At 30.5% G+C, this 27459-nt stretch overlaps 1 protein-coding gene across 1 annotated transcript in view; it reads right to left on the bottom strand.

The window, feature by feature from the left end:
* LOC143256547 (myotubularin-related protein 13-like) overlaps window positions 1-27459 on the bottom strand; it is a 112446-nt gene that overhangs the window by 60404 nt on the left and 24583 nt on the right. The window contains 14 exon segments of the mRNA XM_076513904.1: window positions 209-358; window positions 952-1117; window positions 2796-2950; window positions 4508-4606; window positions 5297-5425; window positions 5650-5763; window positions 6132-6209; window positions 8528-8641; window positions 10248-10356; window positions 11859-11991; window positions 17054-17170; window positions 19509-19611; window positions 19916-20182; window positions 24458-24543. Of these exon segments, the coding sequence (XP_076370019.1) occupies window positions 209-358; window positions 952-1117; window positions 2796-2950; window positions 4508-4606; window positions 5297-5425; window positions 5650-5763; window positions 6132-6209; window positions 8528-8641; window positions 10248-10356; window positions 11859-11991; window positions 17054-17170; window positions 19509-19611; window positions 19916-20182; window positions 24458-24543 (1820 nt within the window).

Genomic DNA, 27459 nt, shown 5'->3' with positions numbered 1-27459 from the left:
TCACACAAGTTTTCCTCACCTGATTGTTTTGTGATAAAAAATTATATGCCTTATTTGTTGACAAAAGTGGCACCAAAAATATAACTTTACAACAACTTTTTCTGAATACACCAAACGAACATTCAGTTTGAGAAAAATAACCAATTATTATATTTAGAATTAAAAATAAATTTGCTTTAAATAACAACAATGAATAAGGAACATTTACCTGCAAAGCACAATTCATAAGACGTACAACTAGGTCAAACTGTTGATGTTCTAGCATGGCCTTGTTCCCAGTTACATGCTGTGCTAGCTCCTGAGTCAAAGCTAAACGAGCAGTTTTGTTTTTAAGAGCTCTTAAAACAGCAGGGAATGTCTGAAAAATACAAAAGGTTGTCAAAAAAAATACAAACATAATTATTAATTACATCAGTTATAACAAAATTATTTGACGTGATATATGAAAAAAGAAAACACAGTAAAGTCGTTTATTATAATTAAGAACTCCATTTATTTTAATTAAATTTAAGTGACAAAGAGTTACCAACAAATTCAAAACTAAATGTGGAAGATAATTTTCTTTATTTGTACAAACAAACATACTGGACCAGGTGGATCACCAGCAAGGTATACTTTTATCCACATGCTGTGTCAAACTTTCAAACATATACAGTTGGCATTGCATTTAAGTAAATATATATATATATGAATTTCCCAGAGTGCAATGTTTCAAAATATAATGGCATGTATCTTTGTTGTTATTAAAAAAACATTAGTCTTTTTAATGCCAAAAAAAGACATAATTAGTTATAAACATTAATATTTTACTTTACTGTGGCAAACTTTTACAATAGACAATTACAGAAGTTAAGGTTTTCATTTTCAATAATTAATTTTTGGAATAGACATATTCCAGGAAAATGGAACATGTCTCAACAATACTCATTGTTATAAGGCACCCAAACATACCTTTCTAGCATCTGAAATCTTGTTTTCAAAAATACAGTTAACACAGTTTCTCAAAACTTCCAAGCGTCGTGCACTATTTGTTATAACAGGTTTTCCTTCTTGAAGGGAGGAGATTGAAATGCCCATTGGTACTATCCTTGGTTGTTGAGGTCGGATTGCTTGTAGCCTTTGATTAAGAAAAAAAAATTATAAGTAACAAAAGTAAATGAAGATTCTTCATAACAATCCATCAAAAGTACATTTTTCCTTGATATGATTTCAATCCAAAACTTAAAACTGACACAAAAAAAACATCTAACAGAACACTGAGTGTTTCCTTATCTTGTGATTTCACTCTCTGCAAATTATACGTAAATTTTCTCTTAAAACATGGTTTATAAGATTCAGTTGCTTTTAGTTTTGCATTTGTACCATCAAATATATCAGTAAATGACTGTATCTCTCCAAAAATAAAGTTAGTGTTTTCTAAAACTTTTAACTTAATATTCTGCATTTTTTTCTTTGAAGTATTTTGGGTCCACAATACTATAAGAATTGTTTAATCAAATGTTTCAACATCTTCAATTCCTATCATCAGTGATGTGTAAAAGTAAACAGATTAATGATGATACAGAAATATGTTTTCAGACAGAACTGTTTCATGCAAACTGGAAGGGTTTGTTTGTTTTGAAATTCGTGCAAAGCTACACAAGGGCTATCTGCACTAACCATCCCTAATTTAGCAGTGTAAGACCTGAGGAAAGGCAGCTAGTCATCACCCACCACCAACTCTTGGGCTTCTCTTTTACCAACGAATAGTGGGATTGACCGTCACTTTATAACGTCCCTGCAGCTTAAAGGACAAGCATGTTCAGTGTGACTGGAAGGGAAGGGAATTTGGAATCTAAGCACATTAAAACAGAAGAAAGTTACTTAATAATGTATATTTTAAAGTAGATTTAATATGAGCTTATACAGTATACTTCAGTAGTTTTTCTTCTAAACTTATATTTTTTTTAACAATACTTAATTTGCTTCCAATTTGCATGAAAAATATTGTTTGTGCACATGTTTATTGTATGTAACTTGTACATATCTGTTTATTGTATTAAACTTATACATATCATCTGTTTATTGTATGTAACTTGTACATATATCTGTTTATTGTATGTAACTTGTACATATCATCTGTTTATTGTATGTAACTTGTACATATCATTATGATGGAATTCTTGATTATAAAATATTTGATTAAACGTATTTACAATTATTACATTTTTAAACATTGCTGTTTTATTTACACCCTCACAGTTTATCAAGAAGAAAGCAAGTGATATTTCAACCACAATATGTCAACCATATCCACTGTGAATGAAATGTTTTACTCAATACAAAGAATGCCAACCAGAAACGCATTATATAAGCTATTTGATACGACAACAGTTGTTGTGGTGTGAATGCCTTTTCCAAGTTAGACAATAGTATGGTTGCAATATTGTTATACACACTTCTTGAAAAAACCCTAATGGGCTTAGTAAGGACTAGGTGTCAAAAACTACCTCCGGCTTAATAACAACGTCTTATATTAAATATAATCAACTGTATTTAGTACTGTTTCTTTGGTGCTTTTGTTTATAATCAAACTTTGATTTCCACCTTATGAATTGAATGCTGCCTACAAAACTTGTCCTACAAACATGTCAACACTCAGTTTCACATAAGTTTGTTTAAGAATGTTTTTTCTCCTACATTCATTTCATTTATTGTGCAATTAATGTAGATAATCCATCACATCCAATGTGTGCTGAAAAAAACATCTGTCTCAAATTTATTACATTAAACGTATTTCTAAATTAGAGATCTACTTCGCTCTTAGATTATGCTTTGAAAGACCATCTTGCATGATGTCCTCCACTAATTTCTGATCCAACAAAGGAAAGGCTGGCTGATGGATCCGCCGGAAAGCACCCTCTGTTGGTTTGGGGATTTTCTGTACGTATGGCTGAGGATTAGGATTTTCCTGTAAGACAAAAGAAATAAGCTTATTTAAATTTGAAAAAAACAACTTTATTTTGAATAGTAAGGCATACTGTGTGCATGTGTGTGTGTATTAATCCTCATACAAAATGGTTAGAAAAAAATTATTAGTAATAAGAACTTGTGTGTGAAATTAATGAGTATATATAATATGATACTCCAGTGAAATAAACATTCATAGTATATGAACTACAAAGCAGCTGAAACTACAAAGTACTACAAAAATACAAGGGACAATGCTTCACTTTTAATACTGTTTTAAATTTCTAGTTCTGAACTACATTGCTGACATACTTATGAATAGAATTTCTTTAAACTCCAATAAGTTAACCCGAGAAGGTTGAGAGTTCAAAATGGCCATGTCTGGTTATCAGGAAACTGACAATGTGTTAACTATTTGTGGTAAGTCTGTGATCCTTTGGTCAGTCAGTTTATACTTAGTTTCTTTAAAATACTATAAAACCAAAAATCACCCTGCATTTAGGTATAAAAATCACAAACAAACAAACACCATGTAATGTCACAACCTACAACCAAGAAAATGTTAACATTCGTTTACAATTTTCACAACTGTTACATAATTAGGCCTTTAGGCTGTGTATCACTCATCACACACATCCAACATTTTTATTATCACGCCTTTCTTTCATCTTTTCAAATAATTTAGATAAAATTCAAAAAGAAGGTTTATTTTATTTTATGACTTTGAGTAAAGAGCATTAAAAATATTTGTTAATTTCCAAGGTACAAACTATGATATAAAAGTTATTTTAATACCAGTAATAAGCAACTTCATAAAACATATACTTTTGTTTAGTTCTTTAATCAGACACTCAGTACTTTCATTTAAAAACAGAAATACACAAAAAGAAGTCACAGCTTTCCTCAATCTTTTCAGGCAGGTGGCAGCACTGCTTATGTAATTGTTCATCAAAATGGTATTTTAAATAACTCCCTCAATAGATCATTAGAACTTTACTATACTATACAGTGTTTCCTTTTATAACAATATCTATGTAATGACTGAGTTACAAGTTCTGGGAATGTCTAACTATCATAATAAAAAGTTCACATTTATTGTTCTTCTGTTTTGGTTTTATTACATAACAATGGTGTCAACCAGTTTCACTAACTGTCTGTTTTCTTTAGTATTATTAAACACTAACAGTAATTTTAAAAATCGTAATTCTAATGTAAATGATGTTATTATTACCCCTTGATGTTAGCTTTCTTACGAGTAGTTGGTGTTACTTTAAAAATGTAAGTACAGAGTGAAACAAAAATTACCAGCCAATAATAGGCAAACAACAAATATTACTATTGGAACCTCACAGTATTTACGACTTGGTTATAAGTACAACCTTCTCATGTTTGTTGAAACAATACATGAAAAGATACATACAGTAAATAACTAAACAAGTAAGAAAACAAAAAAACAATATACAAGTATTTAAATTTAAAAGAAATATATCTTTAAATAAAATCTAATACATCATATCAGTACAAAAACGAAGATGACAAAATACATGCCACAATTTACATTTTGTAGGAGTTGTTGAGCAATATCCTGGATATGTTTTATCACTAAGCCTGAATCCTTGGTTTCTGACTTTATCAGATCCTGCATACCTGCATATAGCTTCAGAGAAAATAAATGTTTATTAAAATTATCAAACTCTAAAACAGTTTTAATGTGATAACACTCACTACTATGGAAAAATGCTTTTAAATCTATCTTACCCATCTCCTGCTATATAACTAGAGGCTTAGTTTTAAAAATATAAAATGAGTTTACTTTGTAGTGTATGACTGGAAAATTATAACTTTATTTACATTTACAATGAAAAATATTTTAAAATATCACATAGCATCTCTTCCCACCTATTCTTACATTCAATGACTTATGCTTAAAATAAATTAATACTACCCAATATAATATGTTAAGTCTTTCGTTTTTATTCATTCAATGTGACTAACTCTACACACAAGAAAATTATTTAAACATTGAAACATATCAATCATTCAACATGTCTTATACTTCAACAGCTCAGTGGGCTTCATTCTATTAGTCAGTTTAGAGAACTTATTAATACATTCTAGTGACTCCTATTTATGAATATATCTATAGACACATTCCTAAATTTAGCTAGTAGTACAGTTTAAGTCAAATTAAACACATTTGGTGATTTCTATGCATTCGTAATAGTAGATCATATTCATTAATCCAGCTAATTCAAGTAACTCCATATTCTAGTAGAAATTTAAATATAATATATATCCTGGAATACTTAGAAGAACATGAAATGTTATAAGCCAAAAGTCAACTCACCTCATCAAAAATATCACAGACACGATATGGAGGGCCTCGTTCAGATACAAAGGTGTTGAAAAACATGCAATCCAAAACTTTTGTCACAAAGTCATTATCCAGAAAATTTCTCTGTCCCAGAAAAGCTGCCTACAAAGTTTAAAAGCAAATTAAAATACAGAACCACCAACTTCATATCACAACTGGCTCACGGAAGAAAAAAAAACTAACCAGGTAACTAACATAACTCAAGATCAAATGACAGAAAAATGACTAATACACATTTACAATGTTAATAATATAACATATTCACTCAGAAATGAATACTTTTGAAAGAAAAAGTCATTTTTTACACTTTCTTAATGTTTTCCCACCTTGTGAAATGTAATGATTGGCTTTGGGTGGATCCTTGTTATTGTGAGACAAGAACGATAGCCTTGCAAGAGCTGTGCAAACATCCGAAGGAAAATTGCTCTGATCTCTTTGTCCTAATGTATATAACAAAAGTTATTAACAAATACTACCAATAACAAATATTTATGCTTAATATTAAAAATTTAAAGATTCTAGAACTTTAATAATAGAAACCTTTCTCATGATTGATTAATTTTTTACATTTTCATTACTTTTTTGCCGACCATAACAAATTGATAGTCACTAGGAAAATCTACATTTATTGAAAAAGAACACAAAAAAAAACAGATGTTCAAGTTTCACCACAAGTATCATGTTGACCTGTTTTTTTTAACTGTCATTAATATCCTCAGCAGAACTGTGACATAATACCACATCTAAATAGCCCTGTCAAAGTTTGCTTTCATAATATTTTGTTTGAGAACTAATTTTAAATACCAACCAACATATTATGTGGAGAGGTTTTCTGTTGTACAGGAGGAAACGCATCATCTGCTGTTAGCAGCTCTGGTCGCAGCACCTGAAAATAAACCATAAGAGAGCATTTTAACTCAATATAAAGTTATAAAGACTTACATAACATAGAACTTTTAACAGAATATTTTTTACAAAATTGAAAAAATACAATTTTAAAAACAAACAATTATCGTCATTATAAGCAATGTGTGCACACAAGTTATTTGGACTAAATATCTATACTTTTTTAACTCTCTCAACATGGGCTTGGTCAATTTGATTGACCACGTAACCTCTTTGTACTCATTTTAAAGATTTTATAGAATTAATACTTCTAGTATATTGAAAGCTAGAAATGTGTGTATCTTCAGAAAATTTGGCAGTCTTTGAATTAATATCATGTCTTTCACATACAAAAAAATATCACATTTTTAGTGTAAAGTATTTTTAATACCCTAACTTAAGAATATGTCCATGAATATATTTTCAACAGTCCATGTGCAAAGTAATTTTCATGTTAAGATTGAAAAAACTTTTCTACATCTCAAAAATCTCAAATTTCCTTCGTGTAACCCCTCAAACCTCCTGAACAGATTTTAGTAAAACTTTATATTTTATCTGTTATTTTCCCTACCCTATTTCAAACTGAAATTTGTCATTTTAACCAACCTCTAGTTACCCTTTTTTTCTTTCTAGAATGACTTTAAACTGTAATTTGAAACTACATTTGTTTATACTAAATAGCTTTAAGTTTATAACAGTACACATCTATTTATAAATAACTTTTACTGTTTTATTGCCCTTTAAACTGTCTAACTACCATTTACATCATTTTAAGTTGGAAGTCTTTACAGATGTACATCTCATGTTATATTATCAAATTACATTACCCAAGACCAACTACAAGCTGTTCAGTGAGTGTCTCTTGAAACAATTTTATTATATTTTCATTTATTTCCATTAATCTGACCTTAACTAACATAAACATATATTTTTTTACATTTTAGTTACTCTTATAATAATAAATAAAAAATAAACATAAAAACCAAGAAATACAGTACTTACCCAAATTTCTTTTTCTGGCTGTCAATTGTTGGTGAAACTTAAGCCTATTTTTTGATACTAATGGTAGTAATGCACTAAATAGTTTTTATTTAATAAATAATGCATCAGATCCCAGAAGATGTAAACTAAAATCACAGAACCTTCTCTAAGAGGTCCCTCACCAAATACAGAAATCCACGTCAAGGAGTATACTACTGAAATATATATTATTAGCTAATAGGACACTAATTGGTATAACATAAACAGAAAGTACTTTAATAATATTCTGAATGTAAAACACTAAAACTTTGTATCATGTGCAGTAAAGGATGTCTGGGGAGAGAGTTAATGGTATTTAAATGTGGAAGAAGACAAAGCATGCTATGTTAAAAACACATAAAAAGAACAAGACTACAGAAACAATATTAATTTTTATTTATTTAATAATACACACAAAAGGAAAATCCAAATATACTGGTATCGAATATGATTTCAGTTGCTAAATCAAACATAAAGAACTTCATAGCACTTAACAAACAGTATTAATAGAGATAAAAGTGATTACAAAATGACCAAGTTTTTGACATGAAAAACTCCTGTGAATGTTAAAGAGACTAACACATAAATGAATATAAAAATATAAATTTACTAAATATAATTCTAAAATGTCATCTGTACAATGTCCTTATTAAAACTTTTTCTGAAATTATTAGCTTGCTTTTTATATATAGATTACAACCTTCATTAACTATTTTAAAATTGTACTTAAACTAGACTCTTAATTGTGGTTGCTTTAAGTTTCATTTATCATGATTTATCCTTATAAATCATGAGTATCATCAGTTATCATTAGATACCACTTGTTATTTCTGCATCATAAGATGTCACTTAAATATAACTATCCTTATGCAATAAGATATATGCTTATCATTGCAGCCTTTATTGCATTGTGACGTTACTTCAACAATACTACTACCCACACTATTAACATCTTTCTTTTTGTATCATGACATATAATTTTATCAATATTAATACCCCATATGTCATGGCACATTATAATCTTCATCACTACACCAGGAGATCTGACTTTAATGTTACAGCTAACTATCACTTTCTCAGGAAATACAATTATAATAACCTTTTCCATAATAATACAACCTTTATTACTTCATCAAGAGATGTTACTTTAACATGAAAATTGTGCATCACAAGATGCCACTGTTTAAACAACTCATAATTAAAATAGTTAAAAACTATCAGTCCATTCCTACTACCAATCATAAAAAATATTTTAAGGTATCATTGAGGCAAATTTCAACTTTCTATCAGAATACATACCATACACAACTGAGTATACAGCTGAGAATGTAGAGGTTCTGGTAATATTGGCACTGTAATACATTCAGGCACAATTATGGACCCACCATCAAGGTCCACAACTAATACATCTAACTGAAAATACACACAAACATTTAATATTTTGCAAAATGAATAGCCAAAAAAATATATTTTACTCATGAGGCGAACTACATACATTAATATTATTGTCTAAAGAAGACTATAACAAATAAATACAATTACAAAATGATAAAATCTATAAAAGAAAAATCATTAAAACTATTTGATACAAAAACAATTACATGGTCAACATTTCAGCCAAGCTACTGCAAATTCAATTATTTCTCCCTTTAAAGATTTTAATTTAAACTATGAACATAATTCACTGATATTCACAAAGTAAACAAACTATGGTGTCTTTTCTAATGATGAGAAATGGCTTATTTTCAACCTTACTAAATACATTCAAATCAATGAAAGTTATTTCAAAGAAAATAAAAAATGATGGTTATTGTCTAACCAGTAAATTATGCATTTTGTAAAACATCTAGAAAGTAAACTGAGTTCTTGATGTAGCTGTGAATTACAGATGACATTCATTTTTTTTTCTGAAATTGAAATTGTATAGAACTCTTTTTTTATTTTTTTTAAATATTGGGAGAATTATTTTTGTACAGTGAATGAAATATTTATTACCAAAGTGATATGGGTAGTATGGAATCATAACTTGTACCTGTTATAAATAATTTGATTCTGAAGTATGATAAAAAACACAAGTGCCTAAATGAATATCAAATTCCGTTTAAAACTACTGTTCTGACAAATAGCTGACGCACTGATACATCACTACATTTTGCTCCATGATATGCATATATATCATGACCTTCGTACTGCAGACCTCACAATACATATATCCATCTGTACCAGCATTTCCATAGATAACTTGTGTAATTGTCTGCCAACATGGTTGGTGTGCTTGATCCTTGGCCATGACTGTTTGCTGCATGTACCCTTCACAACAATGGCCATTAAAGTGCAATCTCCCACCAGCATCCCACATTCACATTCAAATGTCGTTCCTCAAATTGTTATCAGAAACCAATAAAACTGGTATGCTATTCAATGTACTCAGAATTTAAAAAATTTAGCTTTCCAAATACTAATACACTCATCAAATGCAATAAACTGATTTCCTCAAAGGTTGTTTGCATGTTCAAATCATTTGATATTGTATCATATATCATACAGTGACCAATATATAATGATACAGATTTAACAGTGTACATGTCTACTTAAAATACTATAATAAATAATATTTCAATAGTCAACACTGAAATTCACAGTTATGCATGAAGAGGATTCATGACTATTTTTTAATTTCCTTGATAATAATTCAACAGTAAAGTTTCAAGACACTTTTGTTCATACTTCCTTTGAAGTTAACCAGAAGTCACAATGAATCATGTTTAAACAATAGTGTTTTATAGCCTGCTGAAGTTAATTGAATGCCATTCTTGTAGATTCATAACAATTGACCACAGCTAGAAACTTTTAAATTTTGAAGTTCACCATCATTAAAAAAAAAAAAGTCATAATGGTCCCACTATATATATATACACATATATATGACAAAATTCTGCAGTTGTTGACTGAAATCTAATTATTCACTTAGGTAGAACATATCCAACACAATAAACAGAAAAAGAAATTTCCAACTTACCAAGTCTACAATTTCTCCTTTGACAGATGAATGAACACCCATAATGAAAGGTGTTGGTGTGCTAAGTACTTCAACTAAAGCAGCTGGTAGAAGTGGGATGTACACATGGCTAGGAAATATAAAAATATATTAATTTTATTATCTTGTTTTGAAATCCTTTCATCTTCTTTTGTTAGATTACTACTTCTGCAGCTCCAGAATAACATAAAGCATTTAGACACAAAATAACATACCATCACTTTAAAATATTTACACTATTAATTAGTTTTTATTTCTCATAACCAAATGTATTGCAAGCAACAAAGATACCAACCTGGTGAACAAATGTATTTTAATCATAAACAAATACGAATGGTACATCAATAAATGATCTAAATCTTCTTGTAAAGCAAAAACATCTTCATCAGATCCAGCAACACCCAAAACCTTAATATCAACAGCATATTTAAACGATTTATTGGTCATATAATAAATATTGCTGACGATAATAAAAATAAGCAGAGTCCTGAGATATCCAGGTGCAACATTAAACCAGTCTAACCAAACCTCATTCATAACAGTCCTTTGTTTTCTTCCCTTCAGTCATTTTTTTCTTATCAAACGAGTTACCTTACACTCAAAATCCACTGACAAAGTTTTAACTTGCCTTTTATTAAAAATTACTTTAAACAAACAAGACAAATATATACATATCACAATAGTCATATACTTATCTGTGATTCAACCATATCAAAATAATGTCATAAACTTTCAATCAATAAGAATCAAACCTAGTGATAATAACTAGGCTCAAAAATGTTTTCAACCCATCTTGAATTACATAGCTGCCAAACGTATCAAAAACAAGATAAACAATTCACTAATTCAACAAAAAAAAGTCTATATCTTTACAAACAGCAATGCCTATCTACATTATAAAAACTGAAATAAGAAAACACAATAACATGAACAAACTGTAGTGGAAAAGAAGTGGCAAAGAGAGTCAGATTTAAAAGTTTTTCCATTAAACAAAATTTCTATTTAAAGTTACTTGAGTAAACTGCACAAAACAAAACATGTACAAATTTGAAAAATCTTTGTCTTTTAACTCAGAATTACACTGGATGCACTGAAAAATATGTAAAATGAGCTGGAATCCCAGTAATTGAAAAATAAAACAAGGTTAAATAAATAATTAAACATCAACTAAAGTGATGATAGTGAATAGTGGTTGTCTATCATATTCAAAGTTTATTAATTTACACATCTGATGCCAGAGAAAACATCATATTTTATATTTTCTCATCTGCCATATCAGTGATGGAAATAAACTAAACATTAACTTATGAGTACAGAACTGATTGCACAAGGCCAGAAATAATCTTCATTGGTAGTGTTAGCAACATGAAAATTAAATTTTATGTTTACTAATTCTACAAATATTTTAGCTTTAATTTGGTAATGGGATAATCTCATTCAACGATGTTTTTTGTACTGAAGGTGATTCTTTTTCGAAACTACATATTTTTTTTTTTTTTTTTATATACAGGCTAGAATATAACATTGGAACACCTTAAGTTCACTGAATCCTAAAAACTAATAAAAATACTTCCTACTTCTATCTAACATTACCTGTATTTAAATGGATACATGAGTGAAGTTAGTGCATGGCAGGCTTCAGTTAACCTTGTATAGCTTCTAGACTCAAAGAGTATCTTGTGCTCTGTCATTGTGGCACAACAAAGCGTAACAACATTGTAGATACCTATAATGTTTTATCATAACTATTAATGACACAAAGACTGTCACTATAACCTTTCACTGTGTGCCAATAGGTGAATACAATAATTTATCAAATTTTCAATTAAAAATAATACATTCTTACCATCTACAAATATTGAAACAATTCTTGTTTTACTTTCTTTGACAACAAGTTTTATTTACAGAAGTTAAATCATATTACCCATAATAAATTAATTCAAAATAGTGTATAATAAAATTCCTTGTTCACTATATATATCATTGTTCCAATGTTAACATTTTCCAAACTGAAAATATATTTCAGATAGATACTCATTTCTCTGCACAACAAAGAGCCATTACCTCGCACGACAGCAAAGAGGATTTCTCAACATACTAAAAATTTGTAAGTAAACTCACACCCTACACATATTAATATGGACCGAACAACCTGTGACATAATCACCAAACTGTAACACTCCACCAAGAAAAGGGTAACACATCCTCCATGTGCAGTAATCCTGATGAACAATAGCACCTAAATAAAGGCCTTTTCTTAAAAAAGCAAAAGAAAAACAACAGAAGTGGAGAGGTAAGGTGAAAGGTTGCACTAAGACATCTACCTATCTGAAATATATGTTTTCAAGCAACAAAATTGTTAACCTCAGAGACTCTACTCACTTCTCTCCACAACAAATCACTAGAAATCCCAAACAGTTAAAATGGTGTAAAGATGATACAAATAAAAATATTAACTCATTTCTAAAATCATGGTATCAGAAAACAAAAATCTACAGATCATGTCACCCACTGGTAGTCTAGTGGGGTATCACTTACTGGAAGACCGTATCCTTCTCATACAGAGAATATATACTCTTTATCCAATAAAGAAGGTATACCAAAAGGTACTGTGGAAAGAACCTTCTGCATGGTCTAAAGTGTCACACAGGTGGTGGTATGGATGATAGCTCAGTTTGGTAAACTATTTCTGGCAGTTGGCAAAGCACATGTGTATGTAGGCAAGGTCCAAAAGATAAGCAGTACAATAGTGGATATATATATATATATGTAAAACGCTTACTAAACCAGTCAGGTTCAGGAAGGAATCATCTCAGATCTCCATTCCAAGCAAACAAAAACACATCTAGCAAAGCACCAGGAACAGTCCTATTCTGAACATAAAGGCTGGCCTGTATTACACTTCCAGATAAATACCCCATTCCTCTGTTCCATTGAAGAATACATCTACTTGATCTTATACAATTTACTCTAAATATCAACATCTCCAGCAGCTTGGGACTTTGGAAACAAAGGTTCTACTGATTCTCCACTGAAAGAAAATTGGGTGAAATTCACGTGTGAAAATGACCAGAAAGATGTGTATAAATGTATATTATCTGCACAAAGTTTCACACTGATAGACTGTGTAATAGGCTACAGAAACAGCAGAACATGTCATCAGAACATTCACACCTAGTATTCTCTTTTTGTTTTGTTTTTCCTTCAGATACAGCTTGAAAGTAATATATGTACTTATATAGATATACTGCAAAGACAACCTTCCAGAAAATCTGACTTTAACAGCAAGAAGTAAACAGAGTCTTAACACTTTCTGGTCCCCCCTCCAGTGCTAGATGCAGATTGTTGGAGAAAGAAGTATCCTCTGAGAGTTAACATCAGTCACGTGGTGGGTTCTATCACCTCCACAATAAGGACACACATGAATAGTAAGGTGATTGAGAACTTCAAGGTAAAAAAAGGAACAACTCTTTTATGTACACACTGGAGAATGGAAATCAAAGGGAGAAAAAACAGGAGAAAAATGTAAGTGCAATGTGGTGCAAGTAATGTGTGATAACAGCATTGGGAGTCATCCACATACCCACCTGCAGTATCTTATCCAAGGAAAATCAATGGCTAGAGACCAAAAAAAAAAAAAAGCAATGGGAGGGAACATGAAAAAGATAAAAAGTGTCTCACACATACAAGAATAAACTAGTCAGATAACAGGTATAATCCAATCAGTCAAAGTGGAAGAAGATAAATTATTAGAGAAAGAGGAATATCATGGCACAGACTGTCTTGAGAGAAAGCAGCATGTTTCAGATAACATACTGCCTGTATAAGATAAAGGAGATGAACAGGGTCAGAATGACCATACTATGAATACACGTAATGGAGACTGGTTGGAGGAAACATCCAATCACCTCGCAAGCAGTCCAAGTTATGGGGAGGAAGGAGTGATCAGAACATAACATGAGTCTATCTTGAGGTAAAATGACAAAGCAACAGCTCTCACAAGTGATAAGAAAGTATGCCCTAGTAGAAACATAGGATATGAAGCATGTAGCCAAGGACTTGAACAGACGAGATGCGAGAGCCCTGAGAACTAAACAGAGTCATAAAAAGAAATCAAATGAGAAAAAATGGATAAAGTTAAAAATATTGTGAAAAGCTCCATAAGAGCCAGAGAATGTCTAGGAAATGATGGAAGATCAAGTACAAAAATGTCCTATAACTTGTAATAGGATAATAGGAAGGAAGCTAAAGAGAAGAACGGAAATAGAAATGGAGTGAACCAATCTGGACTCACAGCATTTGTGCCAGAGCTGGTAACTCTATAACTAGAGAACAAAACAGAATAAGTTAGATGTTTAGGGAAGTTCAAAAGGCAATAATGGAAGGGCTGCCCCAAAGCAGAAGCAAATCCACTGAAAACAACAGAAGATTTAAAGGCTCTATGAGAAGGATCTGGTTTGGACAAGACAGTTATTATGCCCACCAACAGAGTCAAAACTTCCAAGATATAAGTAAATAATGAAAAATGGGGGTTATGGACCCAAAAAAGAAAGTGCAGAACTAGGAAAACAGGAGTACCAAGAGAAAGTGCCTCCCTGTAAATGGATAGAATAAATAACAGAAGGTTTCTGAATGAAACAGAATGAGAAGGCCAGATAGACAAGACAAAAGATAATGGCAAATTATTTGAACACCAACTTCTTCAGAACTTTAATAAAAAGACCATCCCTCCAAAAGTGGAGCATGTGTCTAAAACAGATGCATTACTACCCAATGTAATATGTACTGTGCTCCCCATAGGCATATAAATCCAAATGTTAGTGTGTAATTAGCCCTCAGACTTTTTAATGAGACACTGAAGGACTCCAAACAGATCTAAATCTGAATAAGGAGTGTAGAGGATTGCACAGGGATAAATGAACAAGTATGATAGCAAAAGGTGGAGAGAGACATATGATAAGACAGTGATTCTCTGAATATACAACACCAATCAGCCAGAGGCCACTGAAGAAGATGCACATGGGTGCATCTGAGAATATGCATTGTCTTACACAAAAAATAGGAAGGCACAAGAGCCTTGGAATAAAAAGCTTTATGTCTCAAAGCTGTAAAGGAAAAGGCCAAATCTTCCCCACAGAGAAATGAAAAAGGCTTCAAAAAATTGAAGAGCTGAACTAGAAACCCAAAACAACTCTACTATCAAAGTAGAAGAGAGACTACAACAGTGTTTGCCACAATAGCTGGAATAAGTATGACTTAAATGATGCAACTTCTTTTCAAAATCCTACCATACTCTAAGGAAACCAATCAGGGACATAGACAATCTAAAAAAAAGGTATTTGAATAAAATATTGACCACTGTGAATTAATTGAAGGAAACAAAAGTTAGACAAACAAACTGGGATGTAAAGATAGCATCTGAAACATCAATTCTAGTCACCCAAAATCCAGAGCAGTACAAACATCACAGTGAGATATCCATCCATTTTGAACTAAGAGAAAATTAAAGCTGCCAATCCCATATCTTAGTAGAAATTAAAAAAAGAGCAGATTAAATCCCACAATGGGGTTGAGGAATTTGTCCACAGAATACTAATCTAGTGAGACAGTGAGTTCAAAGATAGAAAAAAACTCTTAGAAAGCACCTGTGTAACACAGTTGTCTGCAGGGAAGTCCACAGGAGTACAAAGTGAGACAGCCCATGTTCCATGGACTGGATCTGATGGGTAAGCCAAGAAACAACTTGCCTCTGAGACCTGCTATAGCCAGCCCTCATAAACATACCTATGTAATACAACTCATGAAAAATGAAGGTGAGATTGCCTGATCTTTGATGGGAATCCTGGATTCTGGTGTATAATGGTGGTAAGATCACAGACCATCAGAGTGCCTCCACTGACCATTTCAGTAGAAGATTACCCTGTTGAGGAGGTGCAGAACTTCAGTAGATGTCAGATGCATGTAAACATGAATTTGTAATTCAGGTGATCCATGAAACCATCTGATTTCGTTAAAATAAAAATTGGTGTGATTGGTCAACAGTGCATAGCCTGAGGTCATTGGAGTCATGAAGAACTTTAAGAGCATTTAAAAAAACCAACATGCACTGGTTTAAAACAATGAGAAATATTTTCAAATAACTTGTATTGCAATGTCCTAAGATTATATATTTGATTAGAAATTAAACCCAAACTGAAAATAATTTGAATCAAAGTTCTAGATGAAATATTTAAAATTTGCTATATTTCTCATAATGAAAAAAATTATTGAAAGACAGCAACAAATGGTAATGAAAGTTTAAAATATTAAGTACAAAAGTTTCATTATGTCCTCAGAAAAAAATATGCCTGAACAAAACAATACTATGAAAAATAATGTCTTTGTTCAAATGCTAGTGCTTGTCACATGGAATACTGCACATGGGTAATGTATCACTTTCCAACATATTGATGGAGTAATATAATCTGGTAGCAATTGCATCATATGCTTATGCAGTCCATGTTAATACACGTCAGAGTAGAAGTTTCATTCAAAGCTTTCGACATGCACAAAAATCTCAGCAACAACATGAGGTAGTACCTCTGTTATGTAAAGAAGTGAGTAAGCATTTCTGAGATACAAATTGCACATGATGAAAATCAACTTGTATCATGCTTGAATTCTCAATTAACAACAAAATTAGAGTTTAACAGTATATTATCTAAATTATTGTGATCCAGGAATTTAATTGCTCTATCAATATAAACATCAATATACTTAAATGTTTTTATTGACAAATGTATATATACCTAATTCTTCAAAAAGCTGGTAAACAGTGGTGTGTGTAACAGGCAAGGTAGAGCTAAGTGGAGGTTGCAATGCTTGTCTGTCACCTGCTCCTATTGAAAATCGTACTTGAGGCCCACCTGAAAATTAATTGAAATAATACGGTTATTACAATTTACAATAATACACAAAACAAAGAAGTATTTATTCAATACAACACTAAACCATCTCTTTTAAGAGTCACCTAATGATATTCAGAGAGAAAACATATTTATAAATAAAAGCTGGCATATATATATATTATATATACACACACACACACACACACACACACACATACATACATACATACATACCTAGGAATGTAAAGAAATACCTTCAAAATTTCTGTTTAAAAATCCAATGTAATTGAAGTTATATACACAACAACACTCCAAAAAAATCACAAAGTCACCTTAAGCTGTACATGTACGAGTTATCCTACATTAAACCATGAACAAATGAACAGTTTAAAACAAAAGAAACAAAACAAGGAGGTAAGCCAATACCATTCAACTTACTCACATTTAGTTTCTTTATCGTTAATTTAAAAAGATTGTTAATATTTTACATAATATTGTTAAATGTTTGTGATTTCAGTTTATCATACAAATTTTAAGTATCGAACACAACTGAGTTATTAAGTTTAATTTTTTTATACTTACATTCCGAGTTCTGTAACCATATGCGAGCCATTATAATGCCTCGTAATTTAGCAACACTAATGGTATTTTCAATCTGACCAGCCCTCATACAACATACTGGATTAATGGTCATGTCAAAAATCTTGAAGTTCAGATACAGCCATCCCCAGTTTAGTTTTGCCTGGCTAAACAGGGAACCACCACTCAATAGCATCCATTATCTTGACAACTACTCTTAGCCAGTTAATAGGACTGCCTCTTACTACTATTACACCCCTGTAGCTAAAAGTGTACAGAATGAAGTAACAAAATTAAGTTTCCTGAGAGCAGGCCATTCTGCATGTGATAGGAAGCTTTCAAATAGCAACACCAAAGGTACATGACACAAGAATGAGTCTTCTTAGGTTGTTTAAGGGGTATTCTCTCCCAGAAAGTAATTATAGTGTTAAAATAGTGCTATCTGAGCAGGAAAACTGAACAATGTAATAAACAATTTCTTCTTAAATCTAATGGTTATGATTTTCTTAGGGAAAAAAATTCATGAAATATGTATAGAAATACCTTGATGAAATAGTAAATAACAAGGAAACATGACAAACAGCTAATTTTAACAGCATATGAAATATAAAGCTGAAATTTCCTGTGCCTTCAAACACTAGACTCAACTCAGGTGGCCTGTTATGGTACAATACTTTTTTACATAATTTCGAGTTGGGCTTAATCAATAAATGCAACCCAGTTTGATTACTATAAATGTAAAATTTATTACTGTAAGTCTGTAAACACCCCTAATTATTCAATATCGTAAAATTCATTTCATCTCACAAATATCTGATACTAGTTAGTCACTACATTCCTCTACACTGTGGACATACCAAACAGCCAGAAACTGCTGTACAGGAATGACCATGAAATGGGACCATAACAAATCTGGGTCAACCAACACACTATAGCACATGAAATAATCATTAGGTTAAATACAATATATAAATCATTTTTTTGAATAGTTCATTTTTGAAATGAATTACAATATTTTAAACCTTAAAAAACTGGATGCAAATTATTTCACCATTATGCTATATTCTTCATGTATTCATATTGACAAGAGATTTAAAAAAAAATTCAACTTTGATGACAAATTACAAACCATTGGTCTCAGATAACAACTAGGAGAAAGTAACAAATGGTTTAACACATGCTCTTTAAAGAAAAAGTGATTGTAAATGACTGTAAAAAGATAAGAATCAGTGCGCATTACCCTAAAGATAAAATGTACTCCAGTTTTGGAGCAACACTAAATATGCACCAATCATAAGCAGAACAGGTTGTGATTTATGTTAGCGAAGAAGTCTTCTTTCGATGTCACAGCATGTGGTTACATTATTTTTCTCACTTTTTATTTTCTCATCTGGCATGCTGACCACTAGGCCACAACTGGCTTAGTAAAAATATGATCATAAAATATTACTACCAAGTGATAACTGTCATCACATATCATATCACAATATAACTTATAGCCATACGACTCTGAGAATGTTTGTAATACCACTTCACTCCTTTTACTTATTTGCACAACAAGTCATTTTCATATGTACCTACATGCTCAAAATACTGGTTCACAGCAAAGTTTAAACAAAGGAGGCAACACAAAATTAAACACCAATGAAGTATATAAAAGTCACTAATCAGTATTAAATATATACAAAAACATACTGGTTTCTGAAAAACATACAATTATCATTGGACACATACAAGTCTTCATGTACAATACATACCAAATTACCAGACCACATACCTGGAGGAGGGACTTGAACACAACCTAAAATATTTCCTATGAGAGTCTCGATCTGAACAGCCATGTTTTCTATATACACACTGTAGATTATTCCGAGACAATTCTGGAATATTTATCAAGATTTTTAATTCAGTAATCTTATTTCACATCTACAAGGTAATTCAGTAAATAGCAGATATGTTTCAAAAGTCTTATTAAAATATTATACATCTGAAAAACTAGCATGATGGAAACAAGTGCTATTGACTCTTAAAGACCAAACAAATAATGACTTTATTAATCTGAATGTATGTGGTTAGCTTTGAAGAATTATTTTTGGATGTTTCATTAAAAAAAAAAAACACAGAAAGGTCATTTTACATAACTAATACTTTATGCCTGAAAATAAAAAATGGATTTCAACACACCTTGAAGGTAGCAAAATAATCTAAGCTGGAGACAAGAACCAAACACTTTGGAGCATACATTATGGAATGATGTTGAACACTTGAAGATTCTAAGCTTTCTTCTTCTCCTTCTTCGTCTGGTGGCTTGCTGGGAGTTATGGCCACAGGTTCGTTGAAGGAGAGACATGCACAGTAATGACGGTTGGCATCGATGTCGGTTAAAACAGAAACAAAAAAGGTGGGTTGTTGGCGAGCAGTTGATAGACTCCATCCTTGTGGCTGACAGAACTAAAGTGCACATGATGAATTTTCTTAAATATTTAAATTACTCTTATATTTAACAAAAATAAAGTATACAAGAATAAATTTAAAATATCAAAATAATTTTAAGCTGACAGAAATAATACTTTAAGTTAGAATCTTTTAAAATGTGAAAGAATAATTTAAATAATAAGATTATCTGTTCTGTGTAATACCTTTCAAATCACGATATTTACTGAAAAATGTTAGCTTTAGTCAAAAGCTAGAGTGAAAGCTACAAAGATGTGTTTTATATAGTAAAATATGTTTTTTTTATACTGCAGTATTTATTGATAAATTCAACACAACATAAAATGTATACTAATCAACTTGTAAAGAGCAAGGCTTGTTTGATTTCTCTTGTTTAAACTATAAATAAATCAAATACACTAAAGAAAATCATTTCTTAGAACCATGGGCATAGATCCTGGGGGAATGGGTGGTATACATCCCGTCCTTCATTTTAGGTGGTGGGCATGGTGCATACAATCACCCTCCCCTACAGTTTGGTCTGTTGAATTGTTTTATTGCATCACAAGCCTACAAACTTGGTGATTTCTCCAAGCCTGTTCCCTTGGCTGTGGTTTCGCTAGTTTCACATGACTTTTACTTGTGTTTATAAAAACCGACCAATTTATTGTTTTTGATTATGCTAATGTCAACAAACCATACAGTAAATCAACACAAAACATAGCACAAGTGTGCTGATGCACAATCTTCATGAAACCAATGAAATAAATGTCATGAGGCATAAAAATATTTTCCTTCAGTACATATAACCATTAGAGCTATTCACAATAAATGTTGCCTCCTTATAAGTTTACATAGCTATTCATTAGCAGACAGATATATTTTATACCACTCAGTTGTCAATCAGCAGGAAAAATCCATGGAATTAAATTCAAATATGCAGTGGTACATGAACGTGTTGTACTCTTACAAAAAACAAATTAAAGTTGAAATTTTTTATTAAAATAATTTTCACAAGTACTGTCTTAATGGGTAAGTTGTATAAAAACATTTACTTTGTCATATTTTTTGTTAAAAATAAAATTCACCTATTATTTCAAAACTACTAATCTGTCAATGTACATCAAAAGTTGTGTGCCAAAGCGACTTCTCAGTGTGAGGTTTTAACTTAAGCCCAATACTAAAAACTTAAAATTTAGCATGATTAATTTTAACAGTATCGTAAACTTTACTACCACAATATTATACCTAGGTATACATAATAATGCTCTTTTGCAGAAAACACTTATGAAAATCTTATTACTGTTTTGATAATTAACTTATCTTTAACAATTTATTTTCAATTAATTCAATAAAATTATACAAGTATTTATGTGAAAACACGAGCAGTTTACGGCAATATTTTTTAAAAATTAATGTCTAAACACTTTAAAAAACATAAAAAGGTTACTAATTCTGACATTAAGCAAAATTAGTATTTTTTTATGGTGTTGGTTGTAAAGGTCTGATATATTAAGGATTCAGATAAAACAATTATTAACATATGGCCAATCTTAATACTATTATTCTAATCTCCAACATTTTTCATTTAAAAAAATTTTGAAAGTCAAACATTTTTGTCAATAAGAAAAAAATCTAAGTTACATTTCCCAGAATGCAAATGTGCAACTGATACTGCCTGAAATGTTCTTGGTATTATGCTTATTGTGCAAAGACTTAACATTCATCAATGTCAAGGGTTTATAGCATGTCCAATCAACTAATGTGAACAAGCTTCTGTTCTTCATGACACTTAGTTTCTCTGAACTATAAATAAAAATGTTTCCACAGTACAAATAACAACTATCTTGACATAATACTAAATTATCCATAAAGACTGATCCATTCAAGGTACCTGTTAAATACTAGAATTTATGTCCCTGTTACACGCACATGTAATTACAGTTTATACACAGACAAGTGACGTTAACTGGTGCTACCAGGTTTCTGTTAGTTTGTGGACATGAACACACACATGTTGACATAAATGTACAGTAATTATTTAACCCTTCCACTACAGGCTCTGTGTAAAATACAAGTTCATCTACCCATTTGCACTTGTTAAGTGTTTGTACTCTAACTTTTGATACAGCATGTGTATCTTCATAAAATGTGATATACTTTTAGTCAATATTACAAGTATTTTGTATGCAAAAAATCAGATTTTTTAATATTTTTATAACAATTTCTTTATGAAAATAGAGTATTTTTCATTACTAGTCTGAGTGCAAGATGATTTCATGCTATAATTAATAAACTATTCTTCATCGTGAAAATCTCATATATTATTTGCATAATCTCTAAAGCCTTCAAAATACATTTCAAATGTTTGTTTTCAGTAAGAATACATTATTTATGTTATTTTCTATACTCTAACTGTCAAGGTTTGTTACTTGACCAACCTTGTAACCATCATAAAAAAATTTAGGAAATAAATATAGATTATGCTTTCTTCTGTGCTAGAATGACCACATATTATAACATAAAAACACAAATGTTTAGTCTAAGTAGCTTAAGTCTCATAACGTTATATATTTACATATATATATATATATATTATTTTTTATTATATTGGCCTTCTAGTCAAAGCTAGCTAACATTAAATAACTTGAATTAATGAGGTGCATGTGTACTAATGTTACATATCAATTAATATAAAATTAACCTTTAGTCTTCCCTGTCTTGACTGTGTTTCAGTGGAGTATTATTTTATAATATAAAGTGACATTTAAATTAGTATACATTATATTTATCTACATAGATTATTACTATTTAAAACTAATTAAAAAATTTATTTTTCTTAAAATATAAAACAATAAATCAAGAAGTACAACAAACAATTATCTCTTCTCACTGTGACCTTTGTACTTGGTTTCTGCCGAATGTTGGTTGCTAAGCCACTTAAAATTTTGCATATAGAGGATATCAAATTTTTTTTAGGTTTCATATACACACACACACACTTGAATAACCAAAAAATAGCTACACTGATATCATAGAATGCCACTGTAATTTAGTGTCGTATCTAAGATGTATCTAGATTTAAAAGAATACGAAACTTTGAGCAAACTAAAGACACATCTTGCCTCATTAAAACCTTGGCTCAAAATAACATGATAGCCTTTTCAAAAATTAAAATGGCTGAGAAAATCACTCGGGGGCCATTCTAAACTGTTGATTGGTTATACTGTAGTAAGAGTAAGTAAGGGACCGTTTCATAAAATGGAAAGAGTTGAATGGGGCCACTGTGTTTGATTCAGTACATAAGCCACATCTCAGCAAAATGAAAAGATATGAGGTTCTTATTTTATATTCTAGCTTGTCAATATTAGTAATTTGAGTTACTAATTTGTATGAAACTATATACTTGGTATTCTGACATCACAGATATCTCATTTCAAACAGAGCTACATTCAACCTACCACATGACTCACTCTATATTTAGATGTGTTCTTTTAATATTTATTTTCAAATTAAGAAATTAACTCATATATGATATTAAAATTTAAATTTTAGTCTACAATTTTATTCCAAACTTATTGACAGAAATTCATAAAATAGTAGTTCTATAAAATTTTGAATGCAAGCCAACAAATGCGATGACACGGCTTTTGACCCACAGTGAAAGGGTTAATAGAATATTCTATAAAGCATGGAAAACACACATATAAGCTAATGAAAATAAAATGTTAGAAGTGCTGCCAAAACGTTGTATTTCCTCTAGTTTGCATTTCAAGATGAAGAAAAAAAAATTGACAGTTGATGCTTCTAGACAGTTATTTTGCCTAGAGTTAAGAGTTCAATATGAAGGAGGCAAAATCCCTAGGAGCTTATAAGACTAAATTTAGGCAGAGCTGTATCTTCAGCAAAAATATTTTGATTGCTTGGGTAATTAAAATAATCAAAAATGGTATTAATCAAAAACCCCAGTTTTCTTTAAATGATTACATTTGGGAAAATTGGTTTCATTATAATTTTGCCTGATTGATTGTTAAAATAACCAAAAACAGCAGAGATCAGAAATACTATTTTAAATTATATGTTTACTTTCATGATAATTTAAGTGCTATTTCAATTAATCAACTATTAGAATAATTTGAAATAGTAATAATCAGAAACACTAACTTTGATTAATTAACTGGTTTACATGACACTAATCATTGTAATCACTGCTCATAAATAAGCATTTAAATTTATCAGTTCTAAATGTACTTACATTCACAATATATTGTGCCACACAAACAAAGAACTTACTAATTCTATTCCATCTATAAATGGCGTGTCTTCCCAATCCTTTTCTGGAAATCGCTGAAGAATTTTTCCGAAGCTAATACCACTTCCTGCAAAGTCGTAAAATTCAAATAAAACTGTTTCCTGTAGAAGGTTTTTATTCCATCAACAACAAAAACATATAAACGATAATAAGTTGATATTACACAGGCCTTAATTAATTTTAACTTCTTTAAAGTAAAAGGTTTTCTTGTAACTGCTTTCTTCGAATAATTGCATGTTGCAACATACATATTTCTTTTTATGTATTTTCAGCTCAAATGCTGGTAAACAGCTCCTATTTTGGGTTGCCAATTCTTGAAAATTTTGAAGTAGAAATGTTTCTAAGGGACCAGCCATAAGGGACATCACACGATTTAGGCTACTTTTTGACCCTCCCATTGTCTGGTTTGGTCACATGGATGGCCCCAAAATGAAGTAAACACTTCAACAATAATCAATAGTGAAGTATAGACACATTTTATCTCTTAAGTACAACAGTCAGCAATCCTATTCCAAATAAACAATTAATTTAACAAACTTACAACCAAAAACATCACGGCAATGTTTCATGTCTAACAGTTTAATAAATGAATTAGAAAACCTGAAAAAAAGGAACATTTTTGAAAAATACATGAAACAAAACTTGTAGCTTACATGGTTCTAATGTTTTCAGTTTTTGATTACATATTAAAAGTCTGTTTGTTAATTATAATGGAATTAAAAATGTTTTTGTGGCTCAAACTTAAGATGATTAAACACTTAAGCATTCTTAGAAATTTTTCCTTTGAAACTGGTAACTTTTAGGAACTTTGACAGAATAGTAAATAATTAGCCAGTTAAAAGATAGCCCTGGTATAAACTTGAGTTGCATAGTGATAAGTCAGAAAGCTTATAATGCTGAAAACCAGATTTTGATATTGATGGTGGGTATTTGATTTCTATCAAACATTGTGATTCACGGTCATTGCAAGTACTTTAACATATAGCAACAGTTTCAAAACAGATAAATATTACTAAAAATTACTTCAATAACTATAAACAGTGAGCACTTCCACTACAAATTACATAAAGTAAAATATTTAAGCAATACATTAACTAGGTTAAACCCAAGTTTGATTAATTATGCAAATAATTAAGGTACTTTGTTCATATACTTATCACAATAAAGAAAATATATATACATAAATATTTTTTTAATATTGATGAATTATGTATTTTAAAGCTTATAATTTAGACACCCACAAATATCATCATATTTATTTTGATCTTCTGTAACAACTTCATAACATTTGTGCATAAACAGCTAAGAATATGAAAAATCTATATGTATGCTAATACATAATATTCTAATTACATAAATATTATTAATTATTCTAGGCAGGTACTAAAAGAGGAACATCTGATAAGTTATATACAAATCACTATTCATAAATGACCTTAAGATCACATTACAGTAGAGTTAATTAAGAGAAAACCTAAGCTGTTAAAACAACTGGAAATTTTGCTTCTCACAACAAAAAAATATGTTATGAAATACATTTAATTTTTTCTAACCCATTAACTACAAAATCAAAATTCAAAACAGAAAAAATATACATTTTCATTTTGAAAATTAATGTAATTTCAAATACCATGATTTGCTTAGATGAACATTAAACACAAGACAAAAATGATGCATGTATAAAAATGAAGGACTACAGTATTTTTTTTACCAAACTTTGTAAAACAGGAGAGAATAAACTGTAGCACTTTACTACAGCAAGATTAGAATTGCATTATTTATATTTCAAAAAGACTATTCATAAATGAAACACACATGTACACAAAATGAACCTAGTTTTAACTGCACTAAGTTTTTTTTAAAGCTACTCCCTGTGCTTGGAAATGAATGCAAAAAGAATATTACCATTAGAAATACACAACTGATATAGAAGTACAAGCACCTCATCTCAGTATATTATAAAGTACTTTAACATACAGCATAAATGTCAAAACATACATACATCTCTAATAGTGTCAGAATGTCAGGAAAATATCAAATTGGTATCAAGCTCTATGTAAGTGGAAGGAAATGAAAATTGCATGGGAAGGTTCAAGTACATGTAAGTCCTGAATGTGATAATTCTGTGGGCTTCAGGGATGCATGACCCCAGAAAATGCGACATTTACAGACTTGAAATGAAACAATTTCTAAAATACATAAAATGTTTTAAATTTATTTTACAAGCTATTAACTTGTTTTTACCAGGAATATAACTGGGAAAACTAATGCTCCCACTCCTCTGACAGCTCCACCTATGAGATGAAGTACTAGTACTAATTATATTAATATATAGTCATATTGCTTTATACCCCTTTAACATACTGAATTTTATATCAGTCATGTATTTGTCTCAGAACTACAGCTAAGTAACAGCATTAATTTATAGTGTACCTTACATAAATGTGTTTAAAAGACATTTTACTGGTTATACATGAACTTTCTAATATTTTGCTCATATGAACTAAGAGGAATTGAATTCATGATACATAACTTAATGACAAACTCAGGACTTATTTCACATTATCAAAACTTTTAGTTCAGTCACTAAAACAGAAAAGAAAAAACTTGAAAGGATGATCCAACTGTTATCAACTTCTATATAACAGACAAGAATGATGCAACAGATTAAGATACAATTCAACAGAAAAGCTGACTGACAAAACATCTACGGGACTGGCAAGTGTGTTAGTAAAATATAACTACACAAATACATTGATAAACAAACATACATATCTGAGAAGATGGTTAACAACTGGGCTGTGATATGCATATAACTCAACTGAGATATTGACCAAAATAAACACATTAATCCAGTAGAAAATTTGGCTAACAGAATTTGGCCTGACAAGTGAGCTAAAAAGTTTACAATTAGATTTCCATATTGAGTAGCACAAATTGCGCATACAAATAGACTGAAAGATTGACTTAGAGACAATAAACT

The sequence above is a fragment of the Tachypleus tridentatus genome, chromosome 7, assembly GCF_004210375.1.
Source record: "Tachypleus tridentatus isolate NWPU-2018 chromosome 7, ASM421037v1, whole genome shotgun sequence".
NCBI classification, from domain to species: Eukaryota; Metazoa; Arthropoda; class Merostomata; order Xiphosura; family Limulidae; genus Tachypleus; species Tachypleus tridentatus.
Note: the sequence above shows the minus strand (reverse complement) of the source record. Positions and strands in the feature narration are given on the sequence as shown.